Consider the following 25,844-nt stretch of genomic DNA (forward strand, 5'->3'; position numbering starts at 1 on the left):
AATGCAACTGTCTCACAATCATGTAAACATCCCAGGCTCAATTAATATGTATCGATGCCAATTCATGCTTGCTGTGTTGACAAATTTAACCAAACTGACAAAGACCTATTCTAAAGACACTTCCTTTATATTTAATTTTTTTTAGTTAGTTTTGTAATCACAATATATTATTAGTTTTCTTTTTTTTCAAATCTAGTTAATATTTTAATTTCAGTTAACTGCATGTTTTAAGGGTTTTACTTTTACTTATAACGGACTGTGAAATGCTAAGTCTTGTCTTTCCGAGGAGACCCGAATGCAGCATGTGGGCGGGTCTTGTGAGCATCAGTTAGTCCGCTTCCTCGGTCCGTCACTCTGATTACAGCTGCTTCAAGGGAAGGGCCACAGCGGGAGGGAAACACGGAGAGCTCTTCGGTATTTGAAAGCACATTGAGGGAAAGGTAAGAGAACAAAATGTCCCTTTTGTCACTTTCGTTTAATTTTAGAGCACATCGAGCTATTAATGCGAGTTTGAGGCTTGAAGAAAAAAAAAAATAGTTAAAACGAACGCTCTCAGAAGAAACGTTCACGAGCCCAGATAGATAACCACTGCTAACTACTCTCGGCGAGATAAAACCTGTTACTTGTAAAGAAGTTTTCCAGCCGTGTGGATTAAAAGTTTCGACGTTTAGTTGATAGAAACGTGAAAGAAAAGTGTCACGAACTGGAGACACTCCTGCTTGTTCCCTCTGGCCATGTCCTGCCGGAGATATGGATCATATCAGCATTCCTACCCCACAAACCTAGCCCTGTCTCGACCCACAATATAACTTCATTACGTAATTTAATTATATGGACTTCAGCTGTAGAGAAAGGCAGAGTCGATCTCTCCTCGCTGTTAAAACTTTATCGCCTCTTTCTGTTTGGAAACCTGTTTGACCAGTAAACGGGAACTGGTTGTATCGGGTGTTTTTCGACTGGACAAGACTTCTTGGAAAGCAAAAAACCCTCTTTTACCGAGCGTGTGACCTTTTCCATTTGGAAATGTGGTGAAAAACTCTGCTGCTTGTCCCGAATAACTGATAAAACATGAGTCTGTCCCGAGGAAATTCCTCTCTCCGAGTCACCACACCCTTGTTGTGCTGCTCAGCTACAGTAGCGCAGACCCTCGTATATCTCACACGGGCTTGTTCCCTTGTCTTGGCTTGTTCCCCATTAAAAAAAAAACTACCAGACCAAAGCAAACCCTGCAAAAACTCTGCCGTGCATCAACTGGACTACTCCCGTCTGTGTTTCTACACTGTCACATAAACACACAGCATATTAAAGGGCAGAAACATACAATATGGAAAAGAGTGCTTTAAATCTCCAGTCTGTATGTTTGCATGCTTGCATGTAGAGCTGCAATGATTCATCGCTTAATCGATCAGTTGTCAAACATAAAAATTATTACCAATGTTATGATAATTGATTTATCTTTTTGAGTCAAGAAATAATGTCCAAAATCTCCAGTTTCAGCTTCTCAAAAGTGATTATTTTCTGGTTTCTTTACTCCTCTATGACAGTGAGCTGAATATCTTGGGGTTATGGACCAAAATATGTACTTTGGGTAGGGCTGCAACTAACACTGTTGTTAAATCAGTTAGTTGCCTGGTCTATAAAATGTCAGGAAATAGTGAAAAGTGGCAATCAGCTTTTCCCTGAACCCAAGATGACATCCTCAGATGTCTAATTTTGCTCACAACGTAAAGATACTCAGCTGATATTTTTCACGATTTTCTGGAATTTTATAGACTAAACAACTAATCGATTGAGAAAATTAGTAATCTATAATGAAAATAATATATAGTCACAGCCCTAGACTACTCCCATAAGTGTTTCTGCTTTGTCACATGATGTAGAAGGACAAATACATACAGTATACAGGAGAAGAGTGCTTTAAATTTTTACTGTATGCATGTGTGCTTGCATATGTAAAATGTTTGTGTGAAGCTACTACAAGAGAAAGTATGATGTCATTGTAGCTGAACAGCTGACTGCTGACCAAGCTGTTTGCAGGTAGTGGTCAGAAGTGGAAGTAGCATGCACGCACACGCGCACACACATACACAAATCAGTGCCAATGCAGTGGAAGGAAGCGCTGTAGAAATCCCCAATCTAGACAACATTAATTTAAAAGCAGAAGTGATCATGGTGTCTGGTGTTGTCATCACAGTGTGGTTTTGACTGTCTAAGTGATGTAATCCAGAGCCACTCTGTGTGAAGTGGGCTGTATTTCATTACTGATTAATCTGCTGATTATTTTCACAAATAATCTATTAATCATTTAGTCCAGGGGTCTGCAACCTTTCACTCCAGAGCTGTATGCAGTTATTTTGCCCCTCTCTAGTGGCACTCTGTGGCTTTGCCAAAAACATTGTATGGAAATAAACTTTCTTTAATTTTTTTGGTGACCTCTTTTTTTTCTTTTCTTTTTTTTTTTTAAATAATCATTATTGTAGGCCTAAGGTGATTTATACATTTTCCTGTTGTAAAACTATAGCCTATACTCTGAATGAAAAATAGTGTAATATTTTGTCAACTAAAATATGCATCATAGCCTACATTTATGGCTTTCCCTCTGAATTGTTTCCCAGAGCCTAAAACAATGTCTTGAAATTTCTTAATTTCTTCCAACCAACAATCTAAATCCCAAAGACTCCTCATTTACTGTCATAAATGATGAAGAAAAGCAGCAAATGCTGACATTTAAGAAGCTAGAACCAACAGAAATCTGACATTTTTCCCTTTAAAAATGACTGAAATTATTAAATTATTGATTATCAAAATAGTTGGCAACTAATTTTCTTTTGACCAACTAATCAATCAATCAATCAATCAATCAGCTAATCGTTGTAGCTCTATTAGGGTCCATTATTTGCATATACAAATAGATGAAGATGGTGGGTGGCATCTATTAGTATTCTGGAAAGAACAAAGATCTCATGCACAGAGGATGCCTTGAAAAAAAATTAATTACAGAAATGATTCCTCTGATCAAAACAATGACTAATTATATGGTTTGCAAGGTTTTACAAGCGTGTAGAGCATAAACAAGAAAGCCCTAATGAAATATAATTCTCACCAAAAAATCATCTGTCAGTAACAGAACAGACGAGTTTATACACAGCAAAATATGTAGAAAAAAATTGTAGTGTAAATACGATGACCTGTTAGGTCAAAGCAACCATAGTACAGCAGCAATTAATTACAAGCAGTGTTTTACTAAAGCATAGCTTTGCAAGCTTCCAATTATTTCACAATGGAAGAAGTTGAACTACAGCAAAGCAACCCCAGGGAGAAATCTAGTTTGTTTAACAAAAAGGTACTTAGAAAAAGTAATTTAAACTACTTTGAAAAAAAAAGAAAAGAACAAATTGACAATTTACATGATATTGTTAAACACTAACCTTTATGAACTGTGGCATACAAATTAGGTTTGATTGATGAAATACAAAATTCAAACAAAATATAATTCACAAAAGTCACATGCCAGCAAATAAATGCCACTCGCTTGAGTTTATGTGCCCACTTATTCAAAGGTCATACATGAACCAAAAAAAGCCTCACTATTCATCTGAAAGCGCAAAGAATGTCTGCTTTGGTTATCTATTTATAATGTCCATCAGTCAGTAGAGAAGTAACAGTAAAATAGATTGTTTACAGGTTCAGTAGACAATTCCCCAAAAATGACAAAAAGGTAATTAAACTACTTCAGTCACTCTGCAAACACTAATGTAGTTGAATTACCAGCAGGCTGCTGCAAAATGTAGTTAAACTACTACTTTAATTACATGTAGTCCACTATTTGCCACCTTTGATTAGTGTTTTTTCATTGTTGATTAATTTGACAATTATTTTCTCAACCAATTGTTTGGGGTATGAAATGCTCCAACGAGTCCAATGTGACATCTTCATATATCTTGTTTTGTCTGATCAACAGTCCAAAACCCATGCATATTCTGTTTACAATGATTTAAAACAGAGAAAAGCTGGAGGCTGGAACTAGAGTGTTATTGGTGAAAAATTACTTACAAACCGTTAATTTTGACTTAATTGATTAATCAATTCTTCGACTAATCATGTCATTTCACTCATCTAATAAAATAACAACATTATGACATTATAAGTTTCCTTCAGTCTTTTATTGCAGAGGTGGGCCGCCAAATGAGAACCCATAAGAGAGGCCCATATCATTTTGATTATTTAAGCTCATCAATTTAATAGTTATGAATCAGGACCCTCAGTCTTTGGATAAAGAAGCTTATGTGAAATAAGAGGGCTGAATTTAGACAATTACAGCTCTTATGTCAGATACATAGTTAATCAACATTCAGGTAAACATAAGCATCACATTAGACTCAATATCAGCAGATACTCAATATTAAAGCACTCAAAAACCTAAGGAAATAACCTAAATATCCTAACTTTCAAGTTAGAATAACAAGACATGATGCCTCCTATTGACAGTATTGACACTATTAATGCTTCGTCTATCTCAAGCATGTGAACTTAGTCTTTTCTTCTTGTCGTATTAAGGTCATCTCAGAAGACAGCTGAATAGGTCAGTATGAAAGCCTTCACGGAAACCTATTACTGATCAAAAAGCGCCATATACTATATGCCACGATTGCCAGAGGCTTTTTCACCCTGGTGCTGGACTTCATTGTGTTCCCCTTGGCATGTTCTTCACCACTGACCTACAATGGGTGTTTTACTGTTTGGCCATTGTACGTGCCAGTCCAAGCTTCAGGAATGGCGACTTATGCTTATAGTAATTCTCCCAGCCAGGCAAAGATTTTGGAAGTAGTGCAAGGACAGAAGGGGATTGCTCAGATGGCAGTTTTTTTTCCATCTTTACAGCTCACACTCATTCTATTGTTAAACTTTAGGTGCTTATCAGCTGAGGTGTTCAAACACAATACTCCACAGTATCCTGTCTTAGATTAGTCTGGACAACTTTCCATAAGCGGTGATTTCCATGGAGGCCAGTGTCATACTGAAAGCTAATTCGTCTGCAGTTTCTTTTACACTTGGACTACAGGAAAATGCTGAGATTAGGTTCTACGCAGTCTCTGTTTCCTTGTCACCTGATGATCACCGACTAACATGCCTGCATGGAAAATCATGTCTGTGGGCTGTGGGGTGTATCACACACAGACAACAAGCGGATGAAAAAAAATCCTCTGGGGAAAACAGTTAATCTCTGGTAGAGTTTCCTGTTTGGATCTCGTAGTTTCAGGAAGTCCCTAAAAGGACAATTTAGAAAGCTAAACATTTTGTCCTCAGTTACATTAGCAGCAGAGACCTCAGGGATAGGTCTGATAGCTGGTTTCTATTTCAGATACAGTTCCCGATTGGCAACACACACAGATTTGTTAAGCTCAGACGCTAACAAAGCTCTTATGAAACCATTTATCTCTCCTCCTCAGTTCCTCAGGTTGCGTGTGGACCCCCAGTATTTGGTTGGCTGCAGCTTTTGAACTGAACGTGTCCAGTACATTTAAAGCAATAGTTAAGATTATTGGGATTCTATGAGGTACTTATGGATAGTCAGTATATTAGCTACAGTCGATTTCAATTGGCATTCCCCCAGTTTGCAGAAGCAGAGAGGGGCATCAGCACCAAAGCTAAATAATGAACTGCTGTGGACAGGGTCACCAACAAAAAGTAATGTAGCCACTTTAAAAAGGCCCACCAAATATCAATATCAATATCTGTGACCTGAGGAGTGTGGCTGGTTTGGAGAGAGCAATATTTGGTTTATTTAATGGTGACTTTGTGTCAGAAAAGAATGTCCAAGGTCAAAGTAAAGTGTTGAAAATTATTCCAAATATAGCATGCAATTAAACTTACTTTGTTTTGTTTTTTTAATGTGGCTAAAATACCTTTTGTTGTGGACCCCGTACATGTGTGTCAGCTTTTGCTTTCATTTTTGCTGTGATAGTTGGAAAGGAGGAATGCAGCACCCTAAGGATATGGTACATTAGTTCCCTGATGGTGACATCACACTGCAACAGAGGAAAGGAGGGAGAAAAAGTGAAGGGATGAGGACAGAGTGAGAACAAGAGACTGGAGGAGGATGGGTGGAAGAGGGAGGTAAAGGAACAAGTATTCAGTGAGTAAGAAATAGGGTCCAGCTAAGATGGGTCTGACTATATTTATGATTTCTAATTGGATCCTGATCAGCTCCGTTCTTAATCCAATCCATGCCTAATTCATCCATTTAAAAAAAATGTACTCATGGATTATTAATCAAAGACTTTCTTACTACACTTTAGTATGTTTTCAAGTTCCAAGTTGTGTGGCCATGTTCTAGTTTTGACCACCATGCCTCTCCTCCATCCGCCCGACTTTTCAGTCTGTTTGTACCACAAGCGGAGGCTCAGGGGCGGATGAAAGGATAATTCTGTGTGATATTTCTCTCTCTCGCCCTCTCCTCTGAGCTGTGTGCACTGTGATAAATTGGGCTGGGGGAGTCTCAATGGCTCTGTCCTATTTTGGGCTCCAGCTAGGTTCTCAGACTTTAGCCGCTTCCCTGGCCTGGATCCTGAGCAGCCACTTCTGGTCTCAAGTGTGATACAACCTTGAAAATTTGAGCTTGGCTTCAACTTCTCTACAAGAATTTTTCTAATCCAGCCTCAGGCAAAAGGTTGTTATGTTTTGCAAGGACTGATGGGAAAACTGTGAGCAATGTTTTCTAGGTACATCCTCATTAAGTCTTTTTGTGTCCCCAGTTCCAATGAGAGTTCTATCCATTATGTATGTATATACTGCATTTTAATTATATATTTCATTTATTTTTCCCTACATTATACTGCTCCACAGTGTACAGTTAGCCTTAAGTAGGTCTACATTAAAATTAATAACACAGTCGGAGTACATTTGTTATCTAAGTATGCATTGAGAAAGTAGAGCCTTCATCTCTTAAATGGTTTCCTTTAAAGGGGAACTCTGTTGTTTACAGGCTTTGAGGAGTACAAAAGTAAAAGAAATCTGAGACCTCTGTACACACCAATTCTCCAGCTGAATCAGTGGCAGTTTGAGTTGTGTTGTGGGTAATGTAGGTGTCAGGTTTTGACAAAAGAAGAATGCTTCGAATAAAAAAAGACAATATCTTGGGCTCTGATGCATCAAAATATTCACAGGGTGTAACTTGACTTCATCATTTGCCCAAGTCCACCAACATCCAGTGTTCACTGTGACACAGGGAATTTCAAAATGAAGATGTCTCTTAAAGATGATTATAGACCCATATTTTCACTCTGCATCAATAATATATGTATTGATCAAGCTCCTCTCTGTCAGGAGGTTGCCGTAATGTTTTTCATGTGCATGTATGGAATTTGTTTTTGTATGCAGAACCACAGTTCTCGCAGGTAGAAATGAAGCGGTATGAAAAACATTTCATTATTTACTAATCTGCTGATTATTTTCTTGATTAATTGTCAAAGGCATAATATTAAACATAATATATATATATTAAACAATTAAACTATAAATATATATATATATATACACACACACACACACACACACACACACACACACACACACACACACACACACACATATATATATATATATATATATATATATATATATATATATATATATATATATATATATATATATATAATTTGTTTGGTATACATACGTATGATATATCAAATGTCACATATTGGGAAAAATTTCCCATTGACCAAGTTGATATATTCAAATAGCTCGTTTTGTCCAACTAAGAGTTCCAAACTCAAACATATTGAATTTAATGTTGTAGAGTACCTGGAAGCCGAGATAATATTCACATTTCAGAAGCTGGAAGTAGTGATTTTTTTTTTTTTAGGACCAAAAGACTGAAGTTGTTCAACATGTTTTCAAACCAACAGCTTCAGTTAGCTGAAACTAAAGGCTACAGTTTTGCCTTATGACTATTGCTCATGCTGTTAATGAATTTGGGCTCGCCTCTTTAACCTGCAACATTTGAATTGGAGGTGTTTGAACAAGACCAAGAATAGTGCTTGTTTGTACCACGTAAACAGAACAGCAACAACTTTTGGGCATCTGTTGTTTGTTGTTCTGTATCTTTATGGTAGCGTGAGTTTCATGTTTATTCCCATCCTCAACATTTCAATCAGTAGAAAGAGGGAGAGACACTGGTGGTGGAAGGGATGTTGTGTGTTTAGAAGAAAAGGGTGAGGGGTGTTGAAAGCGGGTGAGACATTCCTCACAGCTTACGTCCTCCCACATTTTACACAGTCAGACAGAGTTGTGTGTGAGCATCCACTGACCCGTTATTAATCATCATGTGGAATGCACTTTCCTGCTTTGAACAATTAGTGTGTCATTAACTGCAAACACTCAGCTAATATTTGTCTGTAACAACTCAAACGTTTAGTTCATACGTCACCTGCAAGTGACGTATGAACGGTTGGTTTACATTTGGAGGGGGTTATCCCAGCAGAGCTGCTTGTGTCATTTTCAAGACAGTCTGGGATGACATATTTATTCATTGGTGGTCAAATGCAGGTCTGCTGAGCAGCTGAAATCCTTTTAGTTTATCTTTGTGTCTTTTATATTTACCTTTTCCACTGACTTCTGGCAACATCTTTAGCCAAAGTCAGAGAATTTGTATGTACTGCCCTTAGCATTTGGTCAAATAGGGAATAAAGACTTAGGTTGGTGGATTTTAGGAAACTGAAACCTCCTTTATCCTTCTACGTATCCAGACCCTGGATTCAGTACAGTACAAAAACGCCACTTGCAGAGATTGTAGTTTTGACTCTTTGCATGCCAAGATTCAGGAAGTTTCTCTCTATTTTCTTTGGTTCTCTGTTAAACCGGATGAGAATGTAAAGTGACACCTTCGGGTTTCACTTTACATTTCCATTAGAGTTCAAGCCCAGGCTTGACTTGACCACACAAGAACATTTACCAACTTTCCTTTAGGCTCTGCACTGTCAGCTAGTCTGTGTTCTTGAGTTAGTTTCCTTGAAGAATCTGTCTGTATTTGACTGGCTAAGAGGTATCTACATATCATGACAATCCTTTCAGATCGGAAACGGCCCTCTATTTCAGGTACTGGTTGTTAGAGCACTGCTGATTTCAGGTACTGGTTTGATATGAAATACAATCTAGGCTGTCCGGTTAACAGATCCATGAGCACATAGCAGTTCATAATACAACCCTGGAAAGTTGTCATGGCTGCTCTGCTATTTTCTCATGTCATGGTGATCACGAGGTAAACAGTAGAAATACGCTGTTTCATGTATGTTACAGTAATCCTCCAGGAATGTGTTCTTGTATGTATTTAATTGGTCACACAGCAGCGCCCTGCCAGATGACATCACACTCAGCTGCAGCAAAAGTTGCACCTTGTTAAACCAGCACCCTGCTGCTTTAGTAGACTGGCCTCATTTTTTTTTTTTTAGTTATATTTTTGGGCTTTTCTTGCCTTTATTTCATAGGATAGCTGAAGCCTAGACAGGAAAGGGAGGTGAAGAGAGAGGGGATGACACGCAGCAAGGGGCCACAGGCGGGAGTCAAACCAGCGGCCACTGCAGAGGACTGACAGCCTCCGTACATGGGGTGGACGCTCTAACAACTGAGCTAAACAGCCGCCCCAGACTGGCCTCAATTTAACGAATGAGGGGACTGTGTTTTTCCTCACAGTGCTAAACATGGCCTAATCCAGGTGATGGCATTATGTGGTTATGACTAGAGTTTCAACAATTAATCAGTTAGTTGTCAAGTTTTAAATTAATCACCAACTACTGTCTTACTTGATTTATCATTTTGATTCGTTTTTGTTTTTTAAGGAAAAGATGTCCAAATTCTCTCATTTCAACTTCTCAAATGTGAATATTTTCTGGTTTCTTTCCTCCTCTGTGACAGTAAAGTGAACATATTTGGGTTTAAATTACATGTTTTGTGTTCCTCAGATGTTACTCTCTTTATAAAAGCAACAAATTGTTGTTGCCGTTTCCCACAGCTAGCAATAAAGGGGACAATAAAAGGACAGTTCACCTCAGAGTCAAAAATAAATATTATCTATGCTGTTTGAGTTGCCTAGTTTTGGAGGTATGGGCCATAGAGATGTCTGTCTTCTCTCCAGTATAATGGTACTAGATAGCACTAGTCCTGTGGTGCTCAAAGGGCTGGAAAAATAAATTTGGAAAAACTCAGCAACATCCCTTTCCAGAAATCATGACTCAGATGCTCAGGATAATACTTATTACTTTGTTGTGAGCAGTGTCATATGGGAACTACTTACTTGCTTCACTAAAATCTACTGGAGCTACTATATTTCTAATAGACATGAAACTGCTCAAAACAAGGTGTGTGGATTATCTTGAGACCCTGGGTCATGAGCAGAGTGCAATTTAGTCCCATTATATTGGAGAGAAGGCAGACATCTCTACAGTCGATATCTCCAGAACTCTGCAACTCACACCAAAACAATCTAGATAGATAATCAGCACTACTGGGGTGAACTGTCCTTTTAACAAGCTCCTTTAATTCTGCATCATGTTGGTTCTTTAGATGTTTTATCAAATTGCTTGTTGAAAGGGTTACTTTTCTTTAAAGTGGTATTGCATGTGGTGGTATTGGAGTAGCTTTATGAGTACATGTAAATGAGCACAGTGTCGGGCTGATACCTGTTTCCGGTGTTGGTATCTGGACATTCTTAGTGTTTTGTATAATGGGGCTGTCTGTGAAGAGAGACATGTCTCATTGTTGGTGGCAGGAAGGTTGGACAGCTTCCCACACAAGAACAAAATACTGAAGTTCAAATGCAGCAGTTTACAGGTGAAGTTCACCTGCATTATGCTGCTGAGAGAGTCATTTTTCTATACAGCACAGATCAGATTGCATTTCTTTCTGCTGCCCATATCATTAATTGAAACAGCTCTTCTATATACATAGTTTAGTCTGAGTGGTCCCACTGTTTTAATGGAGCACAGCAGGGCATTTTTCAATGGCTGGCACGCCTGGAACAAACCAAGACAAAAATTGGAAATGCACTGGGCCTTTAAATAGTCAGCATGCTTAATGTCTTCATAATATAATGAGTAAAACACATTGAGTAGAGTAGTGGAGTTGAGTAGTGGATGTTTGTTGCTTTGAACTCACAGTGCCTTCAGCATTTAGATAAGTGTAATATCTTAAAGGCATGTGATTAAATCAGACCTCAAATTTGTGGGTCCTCACCTTTTGTGAAGTTGGATCTTCTGCTTTGAATTTTGCTTTGTTACCGAGGTGAAAACACAGAAATATCAAGCAGTTTTCTTTGATTCTGCTTGACTTGGACTGGTACATGACATTTAATGATGGGGGGTTTATGGCTAGTACTTACTGTTAATCAAATGGGTCACTAAGTGCGTGGTTGGTGTAAATACCTCAGGTCTGCTGATCCATGTGATTAGAATCTGATTGATACTTAAAGAAGAGAAAGTTTCTGTCTGCTACTATTGCCCTTCCTGGAGCTTACAGAGTGATTTTTTTCTCCTTACTACTTCTAATGAACAAACCTGGCTAATGTGTCACTACTGCAGGGGTGAGTCAAAACCTGCCAGGGGGAAATAAGCGTCTGTGCTGCATGTGCAAGGAATGAGAACTTTGTCCTTTGCTACCCCACACAGGGACAAACATTATGCAAGACAGGCTCATTCATCCTAAGACACGTGTGAACATGCAGTCTCCTGCACAGTTATGACCTGTCTCTTCGAGGGCTCTGTGTGCAGGCATCTTATGTTTCTGCATGTATACTATAGCCTGAGGTGGCAAAGCTACACACATTCTTTACTCACATAGAAGTGCAGAAAGTACACATGATTCAACTTCCTTTACTCAAGTAAAAGTGAAAAAGTACAGGCTCTGAAATGTACAGAAAGTGCAAAAGTAAAACATAGTCCTCTGAGGGACATTTCCACTGGCTGTTTCTGTGCAAAGCAAAAAGAACCCGAAGTCATGTTAATATAATCTGACTATTAAAACCTTTCTAATTTCATATAATAATTTTAAAAAGTATACTGAAAATGGTGAACATTAACTTTATTCCAATGTGCAAATCAGTTTTTAATGTCGGCATTAGAATTTGAAACATCATGAGCAACACAAAAACACACTTCAGGTGTAATAAAGCCTTTTTTATTGTGTTAGAAATTCACTCACCTCTACAGCACTGCCAAAATCTTTTGTTCAGCTACAGCAGAACCTGATGCTCAACGTTTGAATCAAAGTGTGAATAGTACCCTTCTAGGTCTAAAGATCCATCCTGCAGTGCTAAAAAGTAGCACAGGCAAGTGACAGATTTACTAGACAATCTTTCTTCGCGATGGAGTTTCCCTCTGTTTCATCTTTTTACGTATTTTACGTATTTTTTTTATTTTGTTAAAATCTGCAATGCTCATGTGTGATATGCACTGTTGGATACAACGAGGAATAAGCAAGAATTATTGTCCCATCCAGTTAGGTTGAAATCAGTTTTGATCTTGGGAAGGCAGTGTACAATGACACAAAATAAAAAATACTCAATAATTCCTCTCTAATGCATTAAAATCAAAGTAAATTAGCCTGTTTTGAAAATGTAGGGAGTATAAAGTAGAGATTTGCATTAAAATGTACTGAGCAAAAGTAAAAAAAAAAAAAAAAAAAAAAAAAAAGTCGTCAGAAAAATAAACACTTAAGCAAAATACAGATACCTGAAAATTCTAGTTGAAGGAGCAATATGCAAGATTTCAGCAAAAATGAGTTCTGCAGTCCAAATAGCAGGTTGCCAGACTCCAATAACATATGGCTCAATAGTTATGTCTACTCCTAAAAGATTAGAATTGATTTCTTATGACACAGACTTCACATTCAGCATTAATATGAATAGTAATAAATGTGAAACAAAACGAAAACAGATGTTCCGCACCAAAATGGAAATTTCAGGAGAACATAGTGGCTGTAGTGTTGTTGTCGGAAAAGCCAGAATTTCCAGAACTTAGCATTCCCTTCATCGCTGATGACACATTTCTCCTTTAAGTACTTCATTACTTGCCACCTCTGACAGTAGCTCACCATTTTGATTTCCGTGCATTTTTGGGTTCCCATTTTCTGTCTACAGCTCATGTCTACCCAGTTAGCTGCTTCTGAGTAATTTCTGCACCACAGAGATAGCTATCCTTATTTAAATTATTTATGAGTGCATTTGGACTGTTTTGTTCTTTATTTTTTTCTCTCAAAATTATTTTTACCCAAACACTAACAGAGACCTACTTACCACAATATTAAATCCAGGGCACACTTAATTATTGATTGTTGAATGTAACACAAAGTAAAGTGACATAATACAAAAGCAAATGGTAAAACAATGCATAGCTACAGGGCAAGCATTGCAAGATGTTATTCTTAGGTGCATTGCATTTGGTTTTAATGAGGTTAATGTAGCCTTTGTAATATAATTCATAGCATTTAAGTATCATTTTAAACTGTAGTTAAACTTGCTTGAAGGCTGTGGATGAAAAGTGATTTGTTTTCCATAATTTTCACATAGTTGTTGTACAACCTTCACTCTGTTATATGGATGTCTGCTCTCCATGACACCTCACACACACTGTAACTCTCCTTCAGGAGACTCTTGTTAAAATGAACATGGAAATCCCACACAGTCCCTGAGTCGTGTGACTTGAAAAACAAGAGGAGGCACTGGTTGTGCTGGTCTCCTTGTGCTAATAAAGCTTAGTTCCAGTGACCTGAGGAGAGAATATAACAAAATGAGTGAATTCCAGTCATCTTTCCTGTTGCTCATTTTCTCTCCTCCCTCACTGCTGTTTATATCTTACCAGAAAGTTACTGAGAGGAAGTAAGGAAAGCAAATGAGGACAGAAAATGGAGAAAATCCACCAAAACACAGAAAGCATTTGCAGATATTCACCTGATACATCCTCTGTTGGTAGGTGAACTGAGGAATTCCTTCAGACTAGTAAAAAGAAGAAAGTCTTGCTCCTTTCTCCTCACTGAAAAGCTTTTACTGTGAGCCACCTGCAGGAAGTCTTAGTTCATGATTTAATAATAAATGCATTGATGCCATAACACTTTCTACTTACCTCTATGCTGTCTGGAACATTTTTTTTCTTACATCTCAATGTCACAGTGTGGATCAAACAAAGCTGTTGATTAATTGATGCAATGAACAGGTTGTTAGTTTTACTTTGTTCTACTCTTTGATTTATTTCAAATTATACATTGATAGCTCTCCTCCCCCACCTTCTTGTCTTCTTCCTCCTTTCATTCATGTTAATTAACTAATTAATCCTTTTGATTCATAAGATGAGATCAGAAAAGATAGGATCAGATAGATCTTGCACATGCTATTGAAAGTAATATTGCACTTGATTGGAAAAAAGGGAGCTAATGTCAGCCAATAGTGAAAAATGCTGATCATGAAGTCCTAAAGCGGCATCTTCAAATGTCTTGAGATCTATTTGTCTTGCTTCATTAAGCATGTCTTAGCTGACGACTGTAACAAATGTTCTTGAAATTATCACAGTGAAACGCGATGGTGCCTAATCCTTTTCTCTTTTCGAGCCAAAACTGAAACATAATGGTGGGTCATGGGTTAAAAACAAACACCTACTACATTAAATTGTTATAATGCCAAATAGTACTAATATTAAGATCCCAAGTAGGCTTGGCCAGTATCGATTTTTTTCATTCCTTATCTTCATACCCTCCTGACATTTTACTGGGGTATACAGTATTAGGCGGTATTTGTGTAAAACTTGTGTAAAATGGCTCAGCCACGCTGTATTCTGCTGTACTTATCACTCCCACATCATAGGCGTAGCTGATCGTTATAGTGGCACTATTTCCACAGCTGGGAAACGACACACACAGGAGCTCCACTTTGGTCTTGAGAAGATGCACCAACAGGGACTGACCCCTGGTGGTGTAAGCTGCACACTATAATATGGCATCTCAGTATCAGTTTCATAGAAAGAGGCGCAACTGTATTTATGAGGACATTGAAAATCTTACCGTCAGGGTTTCTTAATACCTTGGTGTACTGTTATACCTTTATACTGCCAAAAGTAACCTTACTGCGGGCCAACTTTGGTGCAGTTCCTTTATTTTGGTATTACATAGTAAATTCACTAAAATGCTGGTAGTCCTATTAGTTAGGCCTCTATTTATCAGTGTTAGAGTGAATTATCTAACGCCATATTTTAAGGGTAGTAGAACACACCTTATAATCAGCTCTTATTTAGGGAAGAAATCCTTGGAGTTTCTGTTTCCGTCCTTGTGCAGGCACAGTGTGCACATTAGTGCAATGGGAAGGGGCCATTATCCCCACTAAGTACCATTTGCTGCCACTGTCACAGCAGGCAGCATGCTGTGTGAGCCATCAATAAACTGTATTATTTTGTCACAGCACAAGATTTGCAGCACTAGACTGGTTTTCTGATGCTTTCTGGGGCTACACGGTAGCTACCAGTCACGTGTGTGTGTGTCTTCCCTCTGGCAGTGACAGTATGATGTATGGAGTAGCAGCAGTCTGCTATCACAGAGAACAGGTGGCTCTCTCCAGAGACAAACTGACAACACACTGGCCCGATTTAATGTGTGGGAGCAAAAAGCAAACTGAACAATTGTCTTTTTATTCTTGTGGTGAAAATGGAAGCTGTTGTTAGTATTGTAGAGGGTGAAAATGACACAAACACCTGGGTCTTCTCGGTTATTTTTAGGGTTTATTGTCTGGAGAAAATATAATGCAACATGCAGGGTTTTTTTTCTTAAATTGCAAAATAAATTGTTTTGGTCACTCTGCATAGAGGAGCCATCATGCTGCTTGTAAGAATTAAATTGGCTTCAGTTTGTAGAATATGCAACAGGACCTTCCCAGCCCACCCACAGACCATTTCAGAGGAACCAACTGTTTATACACATAGCAGGAAAACTCCTGTTTACCATTCCTTAGCACAAAATTACTGCTGGAGATATTATAGCTACTAGCATATCTTCTTTTTACGCCACAGGAAAAGTACCCAGAAAACCTTTTCTAATGTTGTGATAAATTTGGATCTTTTCATAAATCTACCCAAGTAGGGGTTTTTTTTGCCTAACCCTACCCATCGGGGGCATAGTGAGGAGTAAACAATTATAAACTTTATCCACCTCTTAGAAATGAGGCTGAGAGTCAACTCTGTCATTCACTGAGGGGAAACAAGGTGGATAAATACAGTTTCCTTGCCTAAACCTAACCAAATGACTGAAAACTGAAAATGATAAGTCAACTAAGTCTTAAAGAAAAAAGAAAGAAGTGACATTTAACTTCATGCGGGACTTGAAGTACGTTCTCCTCCTGGGTGGGTATCAATAATGACTACTGTGGAAAAGGTCAATTACTGGATAAGGGAAACACTGGGTGGCACTGCTAATAAACTGTTCCTTGGCTGGGTTAGGGTTGGGTGATCATTTTCTGTGGGTTCATCGCTATGAGTTCCACCTCTTACTTTCAATGGGTCATTGTTAATATAAAACTATTGATTTAAAGCTGCTTTAAACAATTTAGGTGTATTTTTTCAGCTTTGATTTGGAAGGTGTGTGTGATGGCAGAGGTGCAGATCTTTGTTTTGGTCTGGGTAGTCTCAGATTGGTGAAAGCTAATGCTGCTGGCAGGCAGCCAGTACGTTGTCTCATCACCTTCTGCCTTCTCTCTATTATTGTCAGCTTGTGGGGGATGGCTATTGATCCGTGTGTGTTTGTGTGTGGCCATGTCGATTCATTCACACACATACACACACAGCTTTTATGGGATACAAGCAAAAAGACTGGGAGATAATTTGTGTGCAATACAGAGGGTGTCAGTAAAAAGCAGTAAGAGATGTAGATAACGGGGATGTAGCAGTGACACATGAAAGATAATTTTTCATATGAGTGTGTCAGAAGCCATGCATGTGCAGTAGTGTGTAGAGAACTGAGGCTGCAGTATTCCTCCTCCTGTTCCCTTCCCTCCCACTGCTTTTCCAGACCAGTGCTGAACCCTCAGCCTGACTCTGTTTTCCACCTCACACACAGGACGCAGCCCAGGAAAGGGAAGAGGGTGCGGCTGCAAAGCAGACTTCGTTCATCTCTTTTTTTCCCTCCTCGTTCTCACTCTGACTATTTCTGGTTTCATTGTTTCACCTCCCTCCTCTGTCTGAGAGTTTCTCACCAGTTTACTGACTGTTTAGTTGTTGTTATGCATCTCAGGCCTTAATATACAGACTAACCCCAGTGTATTCTGTTTGCAGATGGCTGCTATCAGGAAGAAGTTGGTGATAGTTGGGGATGGAGCATGTGGAAAGACCTGTCTGCTCATTGTCTTCAGTAAGGACCAGTTCCCAGAAGTCTACGTCCCCACTGTGTTTGAGAACTACATCGCTGACATTGAAGTGGATGGCAAACAGGTACTTTATATTATAAATTTAACTTTGTATTCATTTTGGTGAGAGGATGATGATGAATGGTGGTGCTTAGTGCTCTGACTTGAGTATGCATGGATATATAAAGTATAAACTATGGCTGGACAATGTAGCAAAAATATGATCACTCTAATTTTTTCATATTTATCAATATTGATGTTTATCACAATATATAATTTGATATTGCAGTGGTGCTGCTTGCGTGCTCCATCAATACTCATATTTATATTAATAATTTCATATCAACAGTACTCACTCTGCAGGTAAATGTCCTGTGATAGATATAAGTAAATTTTCCCCATTATGCTTATGTACTTCTACTTCAGTGTACTACAAGGAGTTTTTAAGTGGTTATGAAACTGTCCCAATTTCATACTGATGCCTCTGTATGACCTACATAAGCAAGCAAGACCATCAGTGAGCGAGTTTCTGCCACCGGGTCGGATTCTCCTTGAAATCAGATGAAATGATTCATGGCAGGCAGACCGGAAGAGCCTGTGTTTACATTTTCCCAGGCAAAGTTACTGTGAGTAGTACATTAGCCAATTAAAAAGAAGCAGGATGAGATGTTGATTAGATTTTTTTTTGTGGTTATGGCAGTGGAAGCATTACTGTTTTTGTCCTCAGGTGCCTCCAAAATCAACACAAAGTGAGTGTTTCTTGTAGCTGCTTTAAGTAGGATTCTGAATGCAGGACTTTTACTTGATGTGGAGTATTTTTATATTGTGGTATTACTTCTTTTACTTGAGTAATGTATAAGCATATTATCTTCCACCACTGATGGTGAGACTCAGTCCTTAGATCAGGCAGGTCTCTGCTGCTGCTGCTGTGCTGTTAAAAATGTGACCCTGTTGGCCCTGCTGGTTGGAAACCACGTGCCATCAAGTCTGATGGGGATAAGTGCTTATTGTAAGCAAATCCTTGGGTCTTTTCATTGTTATAAAGCAGCCGACCTCCAGCCAACAACAGGAAATGGATCAGTGCCACCTTCCTGCTTAGTGTTGCCCCCCCCCCATCCCTCATACATCATGACTAATGTCCCATTTCCTGTTCCTGTTTCCTGTGCTGTATAATACAAAGTTGACTGTATTCCCAGTCTATCAGCTGTGGTACTCTGATAAAAAACTGTATTTGGTTTAGTGAAATATTACTCAACAAGTCTAGATGGTGAAATGGCAGCTGGCCCCTTCTTGTCATTCTTTGATTAAATTTAGTTGTGGCAACAACTAAGAAAGAAGGTTGTGAAGAGCAGAGGCTGTAAAATAAACTACACATGAGGCACCTGAGAGACACCTAGTGGTAGAAAAATTCAAGAGCAGCACAAATGGACACAAGTTTTGTCATGATGAGATGTTGCTGACTTTCCCACACAGATGAGAAGATGTAGTAGCTTTCAGCCCACTGTCTCGCACAATATGTGAAATGCCCTGTCAATGTTAGATTAAAGTCAGAGGGCAGTTTGGTTAGGCAGTCTTGGCAGGGTTAGTTGTTTCTCACCCAACAAGCAAGAATTGGCAAGACATGAGTGTATGTAGTCGTCAGAAAAGTCCAGATGAGGTGCTAACATACTGTGGGGGATGATTACAGTTGTTTTTTTTTTTACCCGATTCTCAGCTGTGTGGGACACTTTCCAGCTGTGATTGTAATGCAGGTGAAGTTGATGCAGAGTAAGCTAGGTCAAGATTACAGTGAAAACTAAGAGACCACAGCCATTTAGGAGATTTTCACAGTCAAAAACTGTGTGATATATGCATGAAATGACACTTCTAGGCTATATTCCTTTTTGGTGCTTTGTTGTTGCATTATATGCTACAGCTTGAGCTGGGCATTTGTTTTATCTAGATCAGGTCAGGCACTCTGGGATTACAAACAGTTTGATTAACAACCTAAGCAAAGTTTTATTTTTACATTTTATTCTGTTTGTCTCTGTTCTTCCTCCTGCTATCAGTGAAGTGGGAATATCCTACCTTATTTGAATAACATATCACATGTTATGTTTTGTTTGTCTTATTTTTTTTATCCTTCTCAGGTGGAGTTGGCATTGTGGGATACAGCAGGCCAGGAGGACTATGACAGACTGAGGCCTCTTTCCTACCCTGACACAGACGTTATCCTCATGTGCTTCTCCATAGACAGCCCTGACAGTTTAGGTAAAGTCGGATACAAATTGCCTACCATTTAGCTCAAGTCAGATGTTGGAAAAGTGTTGTGTTCCAGTTAAGTAAATTTTTTGGGAAGCTAAACTGTTGACAGCACTGCAGAGTTACAGTGAACCTGAGCTCATGAATCTTGAAACAAAAAGAAGTGTATTAACCTGATAAAACTACATGATATATATCTTATTTTATGACTCTTCCTAGTGGTACCAGTGGTACCTCGTGGTTTCCTAGTGAGTCAAGGCAACCTGTAATGTTTCCTCAGTTTGGTTGAGACAGAAGCTATTGTATGTATTAGCAAAAGAAGAAAGTACAGAACCTGCCACATTGATACTGAATATAGGCAGATAATAGTTGATTGTAGAGCTGCAACGATTAATCAATTATTTATCGACTATTAAATTAATCCCCAACTATTTTGATACTTGATTAATTGTTTTGAGTCATTTTTAATGAAAAATAGTCCACATTCTCTGATTTCAGTGTAGTGAGGAAGTAGAGACATTTGAGGGCATTAACTTGGGCTTTGGGAAACACTGATCAACTTTTTTTTTTTTTTTTTTTACATTTTCTGACATTTTATTGACCATACAACCAATCAGTTAATCAAGAAAATAATTGACAGATTAACCGATAATGAAAATAACTGTTATTTGCAGTCATGACAGATTAGGAGTGTAGAGGACTATTTGCTTTGAAAAGCTATAATCACTTAAATTTTTGCACACATACAGGACAACATTTTGGCTAATGCTCCATTAAATGTCCACGTTTTCCACCACAAGCTAGGCTCATCTGTCAGTGCAGTAAAATCGATGCTGATTCTCCTTTTTATAAGTTTTTTCCCTTCTGGTAATTTATGTATTTTTCATTACAATTCCCCATCTGCTGCTTGTGTGCAGACTTCGTGCAATTAATGATCCACTTTATGAAAATTTAATGCTTATTCAGATGGTGTTTCTTCATGAGTGTGTTTAAATTATCACCGTTAGCTGTTAGTCTGTTTTCCTTTTCTGGTTTAGTAACTCAAGGCAGCAAATTAGGTAATTCCACACGTGACTGTTTCTCAGCTACAGTCAAATTAATAAATAACTGGGAAGTTATAACTTCACATATCTATAGTCAGTAGAGTATCAACCTATGATTGACTCTGATCAAATGCATCCTTAATGTAGACTCTTATGGGTTTTAATTTAGTTGAATTCAGACTATGACCTTGCTGCTGTTGTCATTAGGGGCAGGAAAATGTGGATGTGTACACACTATATGTCTCATGTATTTCAGACTGGGATCTGGGTGATCTTTGTGCTCAAAATCCAAATCAAACAGATGAAGAAAATGTTTTGTTTTGTTTTTTTGTTTAGTCAAACTTCAGCTCTGGGGCATTCTCCCACAGTGCTTTGATATAGGCAATGCCACAGATGGTATGCCCACTCTTATCACAGCAAGTCATCTCCTTCTAGACAGCACAGATTTTGGCTAGCAGACTCGCTCATATATCAGGGAGGGGTCAGTAACCTCTTGATGTTTGTGTCTGTCCAGTCACAAGGGAAACGACAAGGCCTCTCCCAACTGTCCTTGTAGGGAGAAAAGTCTGGAATTTACTTTGCAGTGCCATAAGTTGTTGTTTTTTCTCTAAATTTTTTTCTCCCTTCTTGCAGAGAACATTCCCGAGAAATGGACGCCTGAAGTCAAGCATTTTTGTCCGAATGTCCCGATCATTCTTGTGGGTAACAAGAAGGACCTCAGAAATGATGAGCACACACGCAGGGAGCTGGCCAAGATGAAACAGGTTTGTGTTTCTATGTCTAATCTCCCTATTTAAAGGGATAGTTTGATTTTTGTACTCCTCTAATGAGTGTATTACCTACAGCAGTGTTGTGTATGAATGCACTGACTATTTTGGTGAACTGAATGGATAATTAATGATGCTCACGTTGTCTGATTTAAAAATTAGGGGTACATGATATGGTGAAAAACATCAAATTACAACTATTTTGACAGCAACAACAATATGCTCCCAGTTGGAGGGAATTATCATTTTTGCTTTGCGATTTTCATTTTCACTGAAATAAACTAATGATAACATGATGATGTAACATTTGTTGGGGTCTGTACCAAACAAACATGTTTTCTTTTACCTGGAGAACAAGATTTGCAGACCAGCACCCCAGTAGTTCATTATGATGCTGCTTTATCATATATTTTTCCTTTACCAAATAATTCTAGCTTCTGCTATTTTGAATTTTGAACTGACATAAAAAAGTGTGATGCAGACTTGCAGCAGAAATGGAGAGATGAAAAGAGGGAGAGAGTAAGAGAATGTGGACAGAAGGGTCGACATGACATAAAAACTTTGTTTGACCAAGCAGTATGAAGTTTATGAGCTAGGCTATACTACTACTACTACTATTGCTTTCTACTCACTCATCTCCTCTTCTTGTCTCCCTCTTCCCTCAGCAGTTCTCATGTATTATGGTGATGTCATTTGAACTGGGAAGTTAGAATTTCCACATTTTCAGTTGGGAATCTCAATAGTATGCTGGTGTTCAAGTTTGCTGTCTGTTGTAGTTCAAAACATTCTTAAACTGTTGTAAATGGTTAGTAACTATAGATATAAATTATTCTGGGAACTCAAATTAATACAATAAACGTGAACCTCTTACTCCAGACTCTAGCTCCCCTTGAGGAGGAGGTTTTATTTAAAGTTTTTAAATGAACAAGTTGAGTTTAATATGTGTGAGTTTGAACTGAACTTTGAGCTAGCTTTTGTGAACTTCACACTGACCTAGAGTAAATAGCTGTTAGCTTGCCCGCAGTTCGGAGAAGCAGCAGGAGTACTGTGGCAGGAAGCGAAGTAAAGTACTGCTGTGGACAGGGTCAGCAGCAAAACTGTTCATCACATTGAGGAAAAAAAATCAGTTTTCATTCTTAGTGTTCACTATATTTATAATATTTTCACTGCTTTACTTTGCTGTTGGACAACCTTTTTTGCAGAAACTGCTGTGTATTTAAAGCAAATATTGTTCTCTTCAAACCCACCAAACATTAAATATACAAAACATTGGTTTTACTTTACAGAACATGCAAGTTGCTGGGCTAGCGCTATTTCAGTAGGTTAGTTTTTTGTTTTACTGTGACTTCTGTGGTTTTAAAATGTTAGTTTGTTTGTGTTATCGTTTTACCTTAGTGAATCTAAACTAATTGATCAAGGCAGCAGTATACCAGAAACTCCTGTATTCTGCTAGGTAAAATTGTTGTTTTTGCTGAAGGAGTCCGATGGCTTCGGAGAGAGCAATATTTGGCTTATACACTGCCTGGCCAAAAAAAAGTCACATACTCTCATTTTTAGCTTTGATTATGGCAAGCATTTGCCATGACATCGTTTTGATAAACTTATGCAATGTCACAACATTTATTTCTGTCCAGAGTTACATTTATTTTTCACCAAGATCTTGTATTTATGACGGGAGAGTTAGACCGCTGCCTAAAGTCTTCTCCAGCACATCCCAAAGATTCTCAATGGTCTGGACTCTATGGTGGCCAATCCATGTGTGAAAATGATGTCTCATGCTACCTGAACTACTCTTTTACAAATTGAGCCTGATGAATCCTGGCATTGTCGTCTTGGAATATGCAGAAAAATATCCATTGCTGGAAAAATCAGCTTATTCAGTATACTCAGTTAGTGAGCTGACTTCTTTTATTGGGCACATAACGTTGCTCAACCTGACCAACTGAAGCAACCTCAGATCATAACACTGCCCCCACAGGCTTGAACGTAGGCACTAGGCATGATGGGTACATCACTTCATCTGCCTCTCTTCTTACCCTGATGTGCCTGTCACTCTGGAAGAGGGTAAATCTGCACTCATCAGACCACATGACCTTTAGCCATTGCTCCAGGGTCTAATCTTTATGCTCCCTAGCAAGTTGAAGCCTTTTTTTCCAATTAGCTGCACTGATAAGTGGTTTTCTTAAGGCTACATAGCTGTTTAGTCCCAATCCCTTGAGTTCTCTTCACACTGTGTTTGTGGAAATGTTTTTACTTTCACTATTAAACATAGCTGTGGGTTCCACTGTTGATTTATTTATGATTTGATTTCACCAATGTTTAAGTGATCTCTGATCACGATCATTCAAGATTTTTTTTCCGACCACATTTCTTCCTGGAAGATAGTGGTTCACTACAATCCGTCCAGGTTTTAATAATGCATTGGACAGTTCTTAACCCATTTTTAGTAGCTTAATCAATCTCCTTAGTTGTTTTCTTTGCTTGATGCAGGCCAATAATTTGACCCTTCTGAAACAGAGTAACAACTTTTCCACGACCACAGGATATATCTTCTGACATTATTGTTTAAGAAATGAGAAGCCAACACTGCATCAGTTAGGGTTAGTTAACTTGTTGCCAGCTGAAACACATTAATTACTGCAGTAATTATCCAGGAAGGCTCTTACCTATTTGCTTAGTTAAATCCAGGTGGTTACTTTTTAGCCAGGCAGTGTATGATGGTGGTTTCCCAGCTGTCTGTCTGTCTGACAGTAAGGTAAATAGATGTAAATATTCTAGATATAGTCTACACTTAAACTGAGGTTATACAGTGATAATCGATAAGTACCTCATTCAGCCTCACTTCAGAAATTCCCAACTACCCCTTGAATATTTCTACCCACAGCATCATTTTAACCCACTGTCTGTACATTAAACCTCCAGGAGCCGGTTAAGTCTGAGGAGGGCAGAGACATGGCCAACCGCATCAGTGCCTTTGGCTACCTGGAGTGCTCCGCCAAGACCAAGGACGGCGTGCGGGAGGTGTTTGAGATGGCCACCAGAGCAGCGCTGCAGGTCCGCAAGCGCAAGAAGCGGGGCGGCTGCCAGCTACTGTGAAGGGACGGAGTTTGTTGGCCAAATCAGCACCTGAGGGAGGACTCCCTATCTTACACGTAGAGAAACCTTAAATCAATGGCTTCCGTGGACTATACTTAACTTCACAGATGCAGATATGCCACAGAAGAATATGAAAGACTGACACACCTGTTTCAAAGCAAAACAAATCAGCCTTTTTTTTTTAAAAAAAAACAAACAAAAAAACTCTACTACTACTCTGCTACTCACTCATTGTCAGTTTTGTTTGTTTGCCATACTGTTTTCCTCCACCAGCCTGTTTGTGTGAAGGACCTGCCCTGTTTCCCTTCCTATATGAATGTATGTTTGTATTTATATGTGCATATACTTTACAAATATATCATGCCTCTGCCTCTGCATTATGATTGTTTACAGAGAAGGGTCTTGTAGCTCACATGTCTTTCTCTCATGGCTGCAGACAGTTTTAGATTTGCTTTAGCCCCTGCCTCTCATGAACCTGCATGCACCACCCAGTCTCGATCCATCTTTTTGTCACACCTCTATTAATTTTACACCCTTAAAGTCCTATTTCACCAAGTGCTGAGTCAGCGGAGCTCTGTTTTCCCCAGCTTATCTCTTCTGACATAAAGGACTAAATTTAGAGTGTGTTCACACTGCATTAATCCACTGAAACCTACATAAACTGAAGCAGCAGCAGCGACTATTCGTGTGGAGAGGTTTTGGACTGCACCTTGCCCTCTCTCTGTCTCTCCTCCATGGCGATAGCTTAAACTGGCACTGGAGACAGTGGTCTATTGTCACGGACACAAAGCGCCCAGTCACGCTCACACTGGCTCTGACAGACTTGCCTCTACCAAGACGTCACCAACGCCTTCCCCAAACAAGCCTCCTGTCTGAACTCTGTGCTGTTGATTCAGATCCAGTATACAGTCGTTACACATCACTGTATACTGGATTCCCTGAGGAAAAGTGCACACTGTAATCTACATTTTATAATGGATGCACTCTGTATTCAGCTATATTGATATTTAGACAGAATAGAGGCACGTTCTGTGTACAAAAGTTTTAAGAAACCCAGCTGACAATTTGTTTGACAGCTCAGACATTATTTACAATGTGTCATCTCACCAGATCAGTAGCTCTCTTGTCTATTTGAAATTGAGGCTTGGTTGTTGGCCCTACATGTGGGACATTCCTTCAAAAGTGAGTGGAAAAACAAGGATATCTAAGTACGACAGTATCCGGCCAAAAGTTTTCTTTTAAGTAGCCTTCGAAGATGATTGAAATGACTTTATTAACAATAGCTGCATTTCCACCAAATCACCCAAGACTTTTAGTCCCATGAAGTAC

General features: G+C 38.8%; 1 protein-coding gene across 1 annotated transcript; it reads left to right on the top strand.

Moving 5' to 3' along the window:
* Positions 1-293: 293 nt before the first annotated feature.
* On the top strand, positions 294-24,694 carry LOC146325206 (rho-related GTP-binding protein RhoA-D). The gene is made up of 5 exons (XM_084721081.1): positions 294-440; positions 17,298-17,453; positions 19,498-19,618; positions 21,286-21,416; positions 24,342-24,694. Exons 2-5 carry the CDS (start codon positions 17,298-17,300, stop codon positions 24,513-24,515), a joined length of 582 nt encoding a protein of 193 aa, XP_084577207.1. The 5' UTR covers positions 294-440; the 3' UTR covers positions 24,516-24,694.
* The last annotated feature ends 1,150 nt before the right edge of the window (positions 24,695-25,844 follow it).

This window comes from Lutjanus erythropterus, chromosome 6 (genome assembly GCF_056507025.1).
Source record: "Lutjanus erythropterus isolate fLutEry1 chromosome 6, fLutEry1.hap2, whole genome shotgun sequence".
NCBI classification, from domain to species: Eukaryota; Metazoa; Chordata; class Actinopteri; order Lutjaniformes; family Lutjanidae; genus Lutjanus; species Lutjanus erythropterus.

Excerpts from the sequence above, each read along its gene's own strand:
- LOC146325206 (XM_084721081.1), top strand. The coding sequence starts at position 17,298 with ATGGCTGCTATCAGGAAGAAGTTGGTGATAGTTGGGGATGGAGCATGT. Across the intron at positions 19,619-21,285 it reads AGACAGCCCTGACAGTTTAG|AGAACATTCCCGAGAAATGG; the intron begins GTAAAGTCGGAT and ends CCCTTCTTGCAG. Across the intron at positions 21,417-24,341 it reads AGCTGGCCAAGATGAAACAG|GAGCCGGTTAAGTCTGAGGA; the intron begins GTTTGTGTTTCT and ends TTAAACCTCCAG.